Source organism: Ceratotherium simum, chromosome 3 (genome assembly GCF_057802395.1).
Source record: "Ceratotherium simum simum isolate JZ-2026a chromosome 3, ASM5780239v1, whole genome shotgun sequence".
Taxonomy (NCBI): domain Eukaryota; kingdom Metazoa; phylum Chordata; class Mammalia; order Perissodactyla; family Rhinocerotidae; genus Ceratotherium; species Ceratotherium simum.
In genome coordinates, this window is record NC_141902.1 from 47,819,324 (window position 1) to 47,832,849 (window position 13,526).

Sequence of the window (13,526 nt, forward strand, 5' to 3'; positions counted from 1 at the left end):
CGACCCTCCCACCCCACATTCACAACCTGCTCTTCCTGCAATCTCCTCCCTCTCAGTAAATAGCAACTCCAACCTTTTAGGTGCTCAGACCAAACACCTTGCTGCCATCCTCGACTCCTCTTTTTCTCTCATACCCCCACATCAACAAGCCTTTGTCCATTCTATCTTAAAAATATATCCAGAATCCATCCACTTCTCACCATCTCTGTTACTATCCTCTTCAATTAGATTATCATTGCCTCCTGCTTGGATCAATGCAAAAACCTCCTAACTAGTCACTTGGATTCCACCCTTGTTCCACTATAGTCTGTTCTTTTTGTTTTTGTTTTCTAACTTTACTTTTGACATGATTTCAAACTTACAGAAAATAGAAAAAATAGTAAAATGAACTCCCATACACACTTTACTATTCACAAATTGTTTAGGTTTTGCCCATCTGTTTTATTAATCTGTTTCTCTTATTATAACATTTTCTGAACCATTTGAGAGTAGGTTACAGACATGATGACTCCTACATATTTTAGAGTATATTTGCTAAGAGCAATGACATGCTCTTCCATATCTACAGTGATCAAAATCAGGACATGTAACACTGATATAATAGTATTATTTAAGACACAGTCTACATTCTAATTTTATCAAGCATCCAGCAATGTCCCCTATATAGCCTTCCCTCCCCATCATCAAGGATTCAATTCAGAATAGTCATTGCATTTAATTGGCATGTATCTTTCGTCTCCTTTAGTCAGGAACAGTTCCTCAGCCTTTCTTTGACTTTTTTGACCTTGACAATTTTGAAGAGTATATACAGTCATTTTGTAGAATGTTCCTCGTTTTCAGTTTTTCTGATGTTTCCTCACGATTAAATTCAGGATATGTATTTTTGGCAGGAATCAATGGTCAGTTTTTAACCCAGCTGCCAGATCATGCCATTCCTTTGCTCAAAACCCACATTCGGAGAAAAAGTCAAAATTTCCTGCAAGAGTCCACAAGGCCTTGTATGGTCCTCGCAACTGATCTCTCTGCCTGAAATATTCTTCCCCTAGATATCTGAATGGCTTGTTTTCTCCTTTCCTTAATGTTATTATTCAAAAAACAGCTTTATGTTTTACGGAGTTAGGTAAGTTGATAGAAAAGTCTATATGGAAAAACAAACATTCAAGGATAGCCAGGAAAATAATGAAAAAGACAAACTATGAGAGGGTTTAATGGTACCAGACATTAAAATATACTATAAAGCTGCTATAATTAAAGTAGTGCTGTACTGGGACATAAATAGATAAAGGGAGCTGAAAAGAATAGAGCCAAGAAATTGACCTGAGAACATAAGAAAATTTAGGGTATAATAAAGTGGCATCTCAAATAACTGGGGCAAAGATGGGTTTCTTAATAAATGATGCTAGGATAACTGGGTAGCCATTTGGAAAAAAGATAAATGTAGATCCATATCTCACATGATACAAAAGAATAAACTTCAATGGGACAGGGGATCTAAAGATAAATTATAAAACAATACAAGGACTAGAAGAAAGTATGGATGAATCCCTCTTTTACCCTGATGTAGGGAAAGGTTTTCTAACAATGACTCAAAATCCAGAGCAATAAAAGAAAAGATTGATAAATATGAATGGAAAAAAACACCATAAACAAAGTCAAAAGAAAACAGACAAACTGGGGGGAAATATTTGCAATGTACCCCACAGGCAAAGGGCTAATGCCCCTAATATATTTTTTAAAACTCTTAAAATTGAGGATCAATGGGCCAAAAACACAATGGAAAAATGGAAGAAGACATGAATGGACAATTCACTTCACAAAGAAACAAACTAATAAATAAAATGGCTCTTAAACATATGAAAAGATGTTCAAACTCACTCATATTTAAAGAAATGCAAATGAAAACAACATTGAAATACCATTCGATTGGCAAGAACTAAAAAGAAAGACCACACATTCTGTCAATGAGGCTTTGGGGAAACACACACTCTTGAATATTATTGGCAGAAATGCAAACCAGTACAACTCATCTAGAGGGAATTTGGCAATACCTAACAAAACTACCTTTACATCTACCTTTTGACCTAGCAATGCCACTTTTAACAACTTACCTGAAGCTACATCTCTAAAAATACAAAAATAGATATGCAGAAGGTTGTTTACTGTAGCAGTTTGTAATTGCAAAATGTTGAAAACAATCTAAATGACCACATATGGGAAAGTGGCTGAATAAACTTCATAAAGTGGGTGGGGAAGAAAAGAACTAACCTAAGTAACTTTGGAAATCAGTACTTTAACTATATTCTGTAAGGCTAAAGGCAAAATGAATTGGACACAAATACTGCACTTGAGTGGTAAATTTGCTTTTCACAGGGGTACGGGTTAGCATTTCTGTAACTACTTTATGAGTATTCTAGGATTGAACAAACAAGTAAATATATTGTGGATAATGAGAGCCAGGTTTCTCAAGATCAAGGAAAGGAGTTAAAAGAAGGAAAAAGAGAACAAGAATAAAAACTGTAGTATTGGATTGGAATTGGCATATGAATTCATGGTCTTTAATATATATACAGACAGACACAGAAATAGATATAGATATGAGAGTATGTGTGTGTATGTGTGTGTGTGAGAAAAAAGATGTGCAAACTCTTTCATATTTAGAGAAAGGCAAATTAAAACAACACTGGGTTACCATTTCTCACCTGTCAGTTTGGTGAAAATTTAAAAGTATGACAACATATTCTGTTGGTGAGGCCGTGGGAAAACATATATTTCCTAGCTCTGTGCACAGAGAGGGCTTAGAGGCAATAATACCCCAGCAGGAATGAACACACTCAGCACCCAGATCTCAGTTTCTAAGTACCATCCTCCAATAAAAGGAACCAGGGCTCCTTGAAGAAATGGCTGATTCCAGGGTTGAGGCAAGGAAGTTAGAAGATGAGCCACGTGGTGCTAGAAAGTAAGAAAATTCTCAAAAAATGATGGAAGAATGTTGAAAGGACACTTGAAAGAGCTCCTGATGGCCAAATCTGAGACAGTTCGAACAAAATAAATAATGATAGTAATGGAGAATAATCCATAGAATGAAATAAACATCCTTGAGTCTATATTGATACAATAAAAAATGAATAAATAATAAATGCAGAGAAAGGAACAGCTCTTCCTTAGAGTAGAATTCCTATTCATTCATGTAGAGGAATGATGGAAATAGCAAATGACCACTTGGCAAACACCACAGTAATAATTGTTGCAGGCAAGAATCATCAACAGATGTTAAGTTAGGGAGGGAAAGTATGATGAGAAACAGGATATTTGCATAGTCTCAAAGTATATTCCCACAAGATACTTATTAATTTCAAACTTTAAAATAGTAACTTTATAGTAGAGAAATCTGGTAGATACCACCTTAACTAAGTGATCAAAGTTAACATCCCCAGTAATTGGCATCCTGTATCTCCTTTATATGATGAAGGGTACAACATCACTTCTGTGGTATTCCTGCCCAAAACGTATAACCTCAATCTAATCAGGAGAAAACCTTAAACAAGCTTTCATGAGGGTAAGATTTTTTTATGTCTATTTTGTCTAATTTTTCCACTGCTGTGTCCTCAGGGCCTACAAGATAACTGGCTAGTATTCCTCAAAAGTGTAAGTCATGAAAGAAAAAGAAAGACTAATGGATGGTCCTAGATTGGAGGAGCCTAAGGAGACGGAACAAAGTGCAATGTATGATTCTAGACTGGATCCTAGACCAGAAAAAGGACATTAGAGGGGAAATGATGAACTGTGAACAGGGTTTTTAGATAGTTAATAGTATTATCTCAACGTGAATTTCCTGGTTTCAATAATTTACTATGGTTATATAACATGTTAATATTTGGGGAAGCTGGATATAGGGTACATGGTAACTCTGTGTACTATTTTTCCAACCTTTTTATAAGTCTAAAATTACTTTTTTTTAAGTTTAGAAAAAAAAAAAGAAGGCAGCTTTACAACGAGGCTTGCCCTGAGCCTAGCACATACACTCTCCAGCCCGCCTAGCATTTCTTACCTCCTTTTCTAACTTTATTTTTCAGGATAGCACTTATTAATACGTGACAAGCTGTGTAACATTTATTTTTATTGTTTATCACGCTTCACTTCATGAAGGTAAGAATTTTTGTCTGTTTTGTCTAATTTAATCTGTTTGCTGCTGTGTCCCCTGTGCCCGGAACAGTGCCTGGACGGTGCTCAATGAAGGTCTATTGAACAAGCAAGGAATTGTATCTTCCTGATCATGTGAGGGGCCTCTGGGAGCACTGGTAATGTGAAACACCAGGATTCACCTCTGGTAAAGATGGCACATCTTCATTTGATAAGAAAAAAATGGCAAGAAATGATCATGCAACACCAATTCTTCACTCTCAAAATGTTAGGGTTCCATGGTTAATATCAAAGACATTTTGCTGATGCTGTTCAGGATCACTGATGCCCCAGAACATAATACTAACATTAAAATTCACACTTCAATGTTAATTCTCTAAGATACAGATTTCTTCCATCTCTTAGGCCTTTTCATTCTGGTCTGCCACTCATTAGCTGAATGACATTGGGAAAGTCACTCAATATCACCAAACCTTGATTCATTCATCTGTAAAACACAACACCTGTCCTTGCATAGTCCCAGGATCATAATGAAATTCCAAAGGCATTGTTTATTTAATAATAATTTACAAGTTGCCATTCACTGTATTTTAAAGTATCTGTGACTCAGCAAAGAAGAAATTATCACATCTAATAAGAGTCATGAAATAATAAAGAGAGCTTCCACCAACCTGGCCATTTGCTTGTAAGCTTCTTCAGCTACCGCAAAGATATGTGGATCCATATCACCCATGTTCTGACCACTGTATGCATTAATAATATCTTCTCCATAAATAGGCAGCTGTTCATAAGGATTTATAGCTACTAGGACTATACCTGGAGAAAGGGGTTAAAAAGCAAAAGAAGAAGTCAGTGATATCCTACTGGGCATATCAAACTTGGTAAAGTGAGAATCACAGTTTCAATTTCAGTTAATATTGAACTAACAAATTGTTAAGGATCAAAATATATCATAGTCTTTGCCTCTGAACCCATTATACCTACTCCTAACTAAAACACCATCTAAAAACTAGACTAGGTTATTTAAAACAACAAAAACTGTGGCAATGTTAAAAGAACGTTAAATATTTTCATAATATTTAAACTAAAAATTACACTTCTAGAAATTTATCCAAATGAAATAATCAGAGATTCATGCAAAGGGTTTTTTACATAAAGATGTTTATCATAATGCTATTCATAACAGTGAAAAGTGGAAACAAACAAAATATGTAATAAAGGGAGAGTGGTTAAATATATTTTGTTAGAACCATATGACAGATTATTATGCTACCACTGCAAATCGTGTTTTAAAAGAATATTAAATGTCATAGGAAAACATGAGACAAAACTATATACAGACTGATTCCAATTTTATATCTATTTATACTCTCTCACATATACACACAGATAGGATATAAGTCAACATAATACTGGTTATTTTTCAGTGGTGAATTACATGCAATTATTTTTCCTTTTTTATACTTTTTTGGTATTTCCTTAAATTTTACAGTAGGTGTATATTAAAGTAATGAAGTCATTCATTCAACAAATATTTATTCAGCTCCAACTATGTTTCAAGTCTTTTATAAGTGCTAGGTTTACAACAGCAAACAACAAAAGACAAATCTTTATGCTCATGGACCTTATATTCTAGTGGGAAATTCAGACAACCAGTAAGAAAAAACATAAAAGAGAAAAGGCTCAAATAAATAAAATTAGAAATGAAACAGGAGAAATTACAATGGATACCACAGAAATACAAAGGATTATAAGAGAATACTATGAAAAACTGTATGCCAACAAATTGGACAATCTAGAAGAAATGGATAGGGGCCGGCCCCGTGGCTTAGCGGTTAAGTGTGCGCATTCCGCTGCTGGTGGCCCAGGTTCAGATCCCGGGCGTGCACCGATGCACCGCTTCTCCAGCCACACTGAGGCCGCGTCCCACATACAGCAACTAGAAGGTTGTGCAACTATGACATACAACTATCTACTGGGGCTTTGGGGGAAAAAAAAAAAAGGAGGAGGATTGGCAATAGATGTTAGCTCAGAGCCGGTCTTCCTCAGCAAAAAGAGGAAGATTAGCACGGATGTTAGCTCAAGGCTGATCTTCCTCAAAAAAAAAAGAAGAAATGAATAAATTCTTAGACTCATACAACCTCCCAAAACTGAATCAAGAAGAAACAGAGAATTTGAATAGACCAATCACAAGTAAAGAGATTGAAACAGTAAACAAAAACCTCCCAAAAAATAAAAGTCCAGGACCAGATGGCTTCTCCAGAAAATTTTACCATTCAAAGACTTAATACCTATCCTTCTCAAACTATTCTAAAAAATCGAGGAAGACGGAACACTTCCTAACAAATTCTACAAGGCCAACATCACCCTGATACCACAAAGTCACACAAGGACAATACAAAGAAGGAAAATCACAGGCCAATAACACTGATGAACATAAATGCAAAAATCCTCAACAAAATATTAGCAAACCGAATACAGCAATATGTTAAAAAGATCATACACCACGATCAAGTGGGATTTATATTAGGGACATAGGGATAGTTCAACATCCGCAAATCGATCAACGTGATACACCACGTTAACAGAACGAGGAATAAAAACCACATGATCACCTCAACAGATGCAGAGAAGGCATTTGACAAGATCCAACATCCATTTATGATAAAAACTCTCAACAAATGGGTATAGAAGGAAAGTACCTCAACATAATAAAGGCCATTTATGACAAACCCACAGCCAACATCATACTCAACAGGGAAAGTCTCAAAGGTATTGCTCTGAGAACAGGAACAAGACAAGGGTGCCTACTCTCGCCACTATTATTCAACATAGTTCTGGAGGTTTTGGCCAGAGCAACTAGGCAAGAAAAAGGAATAAAAGGAATCCAAATAGGCAATGAAGAAGTGAAACTCTCACTATTTGCAGATGACATGATTTTATATACAGAAAACCCTAAAGAATCCATTGGAAAACTATTAGAAATAATCAACAACTACAGCAAAGTCCCAGGGTACAAAATCAACCTACAAAAATCAGTTGTATTTCTATATGCTAATAACAAACTAACAGAAAGAGTACTTGAAAAGATAATGCCATTTACAATTGCAACAAAAAATAAAATATCTAGGAATATATCTTACCAAGGAGGTGACAGACGTATACAATGAAAACTATAAGACATTATTGAAAGAAATTGATGATGACATAAAGAAATGGAAAGATATCCCATGCACATGGATTGGAAGAATAAATGTAGTTAAAATGTCTACGTTACCTAAAGCAATCTACAGACTCAGTGCAATCCCAATCAGAATCCCAATGACATCTTCATGGAAATAGAACAAAGAATACTGAAATTCATATGGTGCAACAAAAGAGCCAGAATAGCTAAAGCAATCCTGAAAAAAAGAACAAAGCTGGAGGCATCACAATCCCTGACTTCAAAAATACTACAAAGCAATAGTAATCAAAACAGCATGGTACTGGTACAAAAACAGACATGCAGATCAATGGAAGAGAACTGAAAGCCCAGAAATAAAACCACACATATACAGACAGCTAATCTTCGACAAAGGAGCTAATAACATACAACAGAGAAAGGGAAGTCTCTTCAATAAATGGTGCTGGGAAAACTGGACAGCCACACGCAAAAGAATGAAAGTAGACCATCTGCTTTCGCCATTCACAAAAATTAACTCAAAATGGATCAAAGACGTGAAGGTGAGACCCGAAACTATAAAACGCCTAGAAGAAAATATAGGCAATACACTATTTGACATTGGTCATAAAGGAATCTTTTCAGATGCCATGTCTACTTGGACAAGGGAAACTAAAGAAAAAATAAGGAAGTGGGACTTCATCAGATTAAAGAGCTTCTACAAGGCAAATGAAACTAGGATCAAAATGAATAGACAACCCACCAGCTGGGAGAAAATATTTGCAAACCATATATTCAACAACGAGTTAATCTCCATAATATATAAAGAACTCACACAACTAAATAACAAAAAAACAAACAACCCGATTAAAAAATGGGCAGAGGAAATGAACAGGCACTTCAAAGAAGATATACAGATGGCCAATAGGCATATAAAAAGATGTTCAACATCATTAATCATCAGGGAAACGCAAATCAAAACTACACTAAGATACTACCCCACACCCGTTAGAATGGCTATAATCACCAAGAGAAAAAACAACAAATGTTGGAAAGGATATGGAGAAAAGGGAACCCTCATCCACTGCTGATGGGAATGCAAACCGGAGTAGCCTCTGTGGAAAACAGTATGCAGATTCCTCAAAAAATTAAAAATAGAAATATCTTATGATCCAGCTGTCCCACTACTGGGAGTCTATCCAACAAACTTGAAATCAACAATCCAAAGAGGCTTATGCACGGGTCGGCCCTGTGGCTTAGTGGTTAAGTGCGCGCGCTCTGCTGCTGGCAGCCCGGTTTGGATCCCGGGCACGCACCGACGCACCACTTCTCCGGCCATGCTGAGGCCATGTCCCACATACAGCAACTAGAAGGATGTGCAGCTATGACATACAACTATCTACTGGGGCTTTGGGGGAAAAAATAAATAAATAAAAGTTTAAAAAAAACAAAGAGGCTTATGCACCCCTATGTTCATTGCAGCATTATTCACTATAGCCAAGAAGTGGAAGCACTCAAGTGTCCATCGACAGATGATTGGATAAAGAAGATGTGGTATATATATATACAATGGAATACCACTCAGCCATAAAAAAAGACAAAATCGTCCCATTTGCAACAACACGGGTAAACCTGGAGGGTATTATGTTAAGTGAAATAAGCCAGAGAGAAAGACAAACACCACATGATTTCACTCACATGTGGAATATAAACCAACACACAGACAGAAAGAACTGTATGGTGGTTACCAGGGGCAAGGGAGTTGGGGGATGGGCACAAGGGGTGAAGCAAGGCATGTATATGGTGGCTGACAAACAATAATGTACAACCAAAATTTCACAATGCCATAAACTATTAAGACATCAATAAAAATAATTTTTTAAAGATAAAAACAGAAAAAATATATATGATAGGTTAGACAGTAGTAAGGAAAAAGGAGAAAAGCTAAACAGAGAAGGAAGATAGATACTAAGGAGGGGAAAAGGGGTTTATGATTTAGATAGGGCAGGCAGGCAAGGCTTCACTCAGAAGGTAACATATGCACAAGAAAAAAATACACTGAAGAAAAATGAAACTTGAGAAAGAAATATTCAGTTATTGAGGAAGAAAAAGAGCAAATATCAAGGATATAAAAGACATAAATTCTTTTAAGACGAAAAGATGGCTGTCCCTGTCCAAAACAGGAGAGTAATGAAGAAATGATGAGCACTAAGTGGGGTACACCAAGCAAATAAACCTAGAAAGAAATTAATGGAAATCGCAGATCTGAGTCTCAGAGGAGAGCCATTAGTGAAAGAAACATAAGAAGTCAGTAAAGAAAAAAGAGCCAGGGATGAGGGAGAAAAGAAACAATAAGAAGAAAAAAGGGAAAGAGAGAAAAAAGAAGGAAAGGGGGAAGGGAACCCAAATGCACACACATGTGCATGCTTAATTTCTAAGAGAGAGAGAAAGAATACTGAGCTGGGTCGCTGGCAGCTAACAGTGCAACACGCAGGGGCCCAGGCAAGAGGATCAAGCAAGAATAGTCACTATGGGTCAAGTCAGTCCTGCATCTCTAAGTAAATGAGAAAAAGAGAACACTAAACTTCTTGAATCTGCCCCAAAGATAAGTCTTTGGACATCTACTCTTCATGTAGTAGTTCGTAGATGAAAACAACTGGCAAAATTGCATTTGGCATATGACCTTGGTGGGGGGAAAAACATCCCAAAGATGGGCCTAGTTCTTTTCATTTTGAGCAAAATTATATAAGTTCACAAAAGAACTTATTCAGCATAAAATGCAACTAGCTAACGAACACTGGTAAATCTTTTTGATAACAGTGAAGTGATACTGACTCTAAGAGGAAATCTGACCATAGCCTTCTTTCCCCATGCACAACAGTTCCATGGCTATGTCCATTAGAGAAAAGAGTTCACAATCCACTCAGACAGCAAGGCACACTTACCACAATATGTATAAATAAGTTTGGAATCAATAAAGCGGACTCTGAGATTGTGGAGCACAGCAGGCTCATGAAGATAGCTGAGGGCCGTAAGGTCATTTTCACCCACAAGTATGTCAGGGTTTCTTAAGTGAGGCAGTTCCTTGGTCTGTGGATCTAGACGATATTCCAAATCCTGAAAATGCACAAGATATAGCATCTGGATAAATCATGGCAATAAACGTGAAATGGGTCCATGCATTTTGCTGATTTCCTATTCCTGATTTGCTCCTCAGCTATTAAATGCATTCGTTTCCTGGCACCTTTCAAAACCACAGAAACTGGTGGAAACGACAAAAAATAAGGAGAGTCTTCTTTGTCACTACATGTATTAACTCGTATTAACAATTTTTGCTAATACAGTTTGAGAAGTCATAGTCTAGACATTTTTTTATCGAGTTCCTGGATCAGAAGTTTTTAATCTTTAGCTAAATAAGCTTTTTTTTTTCTCTTCACTTGTGATAGATGACAGGCATTATAACAGATACCATTTTTTTTTTTGTGAGGAAGATCAGCTCTGAGCTAACATCCGATGCCAATCCTCCTCTTTTTGCTGAGGAAGATTGGCCCTGGGCCAACATCTGTGCCCATCTTCCTCTACTTTATATGGGACGCCACCACAGCATGGCTTGACAAGTGGTGCGTTGGTGCACGCCCGGGATCTGAACCTGCGAACCCCGGGCCGCCAAAGCAAAGTGCCCACACTTAACCGCTGTGCCACCAGGCCGGCCCCACAGGCATTATAACAGAGTGGTCAAGAGCTTGCCTCTAGAGTCAGATCAACCTAGGTTCAAATCCTGAAACCGGTGTTTAATTCTTCTGTGGTCTTGGGTATGTTATTTAGCCTAATCCTTCATTTGAAACAAGGGCATAATAGAAATAGCTCACAGGGGTGTGGTAAAAATTAAATGAGGCAATGCCTGGCATGTGGTACATACTTGGGAACCCCTGAACCCTGAGAGGTCCAAGAGTCCCCTGAAACTAAGTATAATACTTTGTGTGTATGTGCATACAAGCAAATATATACACATATGTGCACTTTTTTTGGAAAGAGTTTTAATGAGTTGCATGGCCCCCAAATTTAAGAAGTACTACTCACTTTAAAGCAAAGGGAATATGGCTTTATGGCAAAGCCAAGCATGGAAATTTTCACTCAATTATATATTAAGGGCAAATAACATACAAGTGAAAAGGAAAAAAAAATGCAATTTAATTGAAGGGAGGGACAAGCTGGTTTTGTAAAAAGCCACTTTAGTTAATACTGAAGAGATATACAGAGGTCATATATTCAAATCAGGTTGGAATAAACTATGCTAAATGAGGAGGAAAATTTACAATCTGTCTCTAGACCTCTCTCTGCCTGTTTATTAGGTATAATGTCCTTCCCCAAAGCTGACTGGTCCTTGCGTTGGCCCCTGCAATACACAAAAGCCACTTCTGGCCGTGTGACCTCAGGCAGAACTATTTAACGTCTCTGAGCCATGGTTTCCTTATTTAGAAGATAGTTATAACATCACCTTTTATATTAACATAAGAATTAGAATTAACATAAGAAAATATAGCCCGAAGTGCCTAACATTGTGCCTAACACAGAATAGATAATCAACAAATGTTGAATAAATTAATTTCTTAGTTTGGCATTCAAGGCCCTCGTAAACTGGCCTAATTCTTCCCTGCCTCTTCCCAACTAATCTCTTTGCCTCTATTTCGCTCTCCTGAAATTCTCCATGCTGCCACCAATGAGTCCTTCCTAAAACACAAACCTGGCCCCCTCTCTCTGTTTAAAACCACTACAGTCACTCCCCAGAGCAGACCAGCTGAAGGCCAGGAGTTTTAGCAAGAACACACGAACGCCCTCTGGGATCTGGTGCCCACCCCATCCTCTTGCCAGGCCTGCACTCACACTTCACATCCTGACTACATGAGACTTGTGTAGCTCCCCAAATGCACACTACTGTGCAAGCCTCCTTGCCTTTGCACGGGCTTTTCTGGATCCCTGAAATGCACTCCCCCGTCCACTCATTCTTCAGACAATGCCTCCCTGACCCCTTACCTTCACCAGCCCCTGAGCACTGCCCGCTGGGTTCTACTTTTGTTTCTCATTTATATTTATTATATCATGTGTCACACTGTTCATAAGCACATCTATTTCTCTTACCTGACATTGATGTTAGAGAGCATACCTTTTGCCACCTCTTAACATGGTATACAGCAGGTAACTTAATAGGAACTAGAACACACATCTTTCTAAATCTCCACTCCAGTCGACTAGTTTTATTCACTATCTCCAAAACACATTCCAACCCTCACAGGGTCTACCCCCTTTCTCTCTGTCAATCCAAATTCTACCTACCTTTTAAGACCCAGCCAGAATCCTCCTCCTCCTTGAAGCCTTCCTCAACAAAGCAGCCCAGAACAATATTTCCCTCTATTGGGACCCTATTGTTCTTACTGTCCTTACAGTGGTTATGAGCACAGACCACGAAGGCAAATTTCCTGGCTTTAAATCCCAGCTTCATCCCTTAACACCCGTGTAACCCTGAGCAAGTCTCAAACTCTCTGAGCCTCAGTTCTCCATCCATCTTTTTTTATGGTATGATTATGGTAATAATCATAATAATAGCCCCACCTCACAGGATTGTTGTGAGGATTAAATGAGTTACAGCAAATACAGCACTGAGAACAATGCCTGGAACATAGTAAGTGCTCAATACATGTCAACTGTCAGGAGAGTGTTACTCATTTGGTAGTTAATCAGAAGCTTACCTTTTTTTATTGATGTCATAATAGTTTATAACATTGTGAGAGTCCAGTTGTACATTATTATTTGTCAGTCACCACATACATGCGCCCCTTCACCCCTTGTGCCCACCCTCCAACTCCCATCCCCCTGGTAACCACCAAACAGTTTGATCTGTCCGTGTGTTGGTTTATCTTCCACATATGAGTGAAATCATATGGCGTTTGTCTTTCTGTCTCTGGCGTATTTCACTTAACATAATACCCTCTAGGTTCATCCATGTTGTTGCAAATGGGACGATTTTGTCTTTTTTTATGGCTGAGTGGTATTCCATTGTACTTATATACCACACCTTCTTTATCCAATCATCTGTCGATGGACACTTGGGTTGCTTCCACCTCTTGGCTATAGTGAATAATGCTGCAATGAACATAGGGGTGCACAGGTCTCTTTGGATTGTTGATTTCAAGTTCTTTGGATAAATACCCAGAAGTGGGATAACTGG

At 37.8% G+C, this 13,526-nt stretch overlaps 1 protein-coding gene across 5 annotated transcripts in view; it reads right to left on the bottom strand.

The window, feature by feature from the left end:
* The window catches only part of MYO5A (myosin VA), a 187,860-nt gene that overhangs the window by 118,181 nt on the left and 56,153 nt on the right, over nt 1–13,526 (bottom strand). For all 5 annotated transcript variants that reach the window (XM_087427353.1, XM_087427348.1, XM_087427339.1 and 2 more), the window contains 2 exons: nt 10,246–10,417; nt 4,812–4,956 (listed from right to left, as the gene is read on the bottom strand). In XM_087427353.1, coding sequence (XP_087283479.1) covers nt 4,812–4,956; nt 10,246–10,417 — 317 coding nt within the window. The remainder of the gene's footprint in view (nt 1–4,811; nt 4,957–10,245; nt 10,418–13,526) is intronic.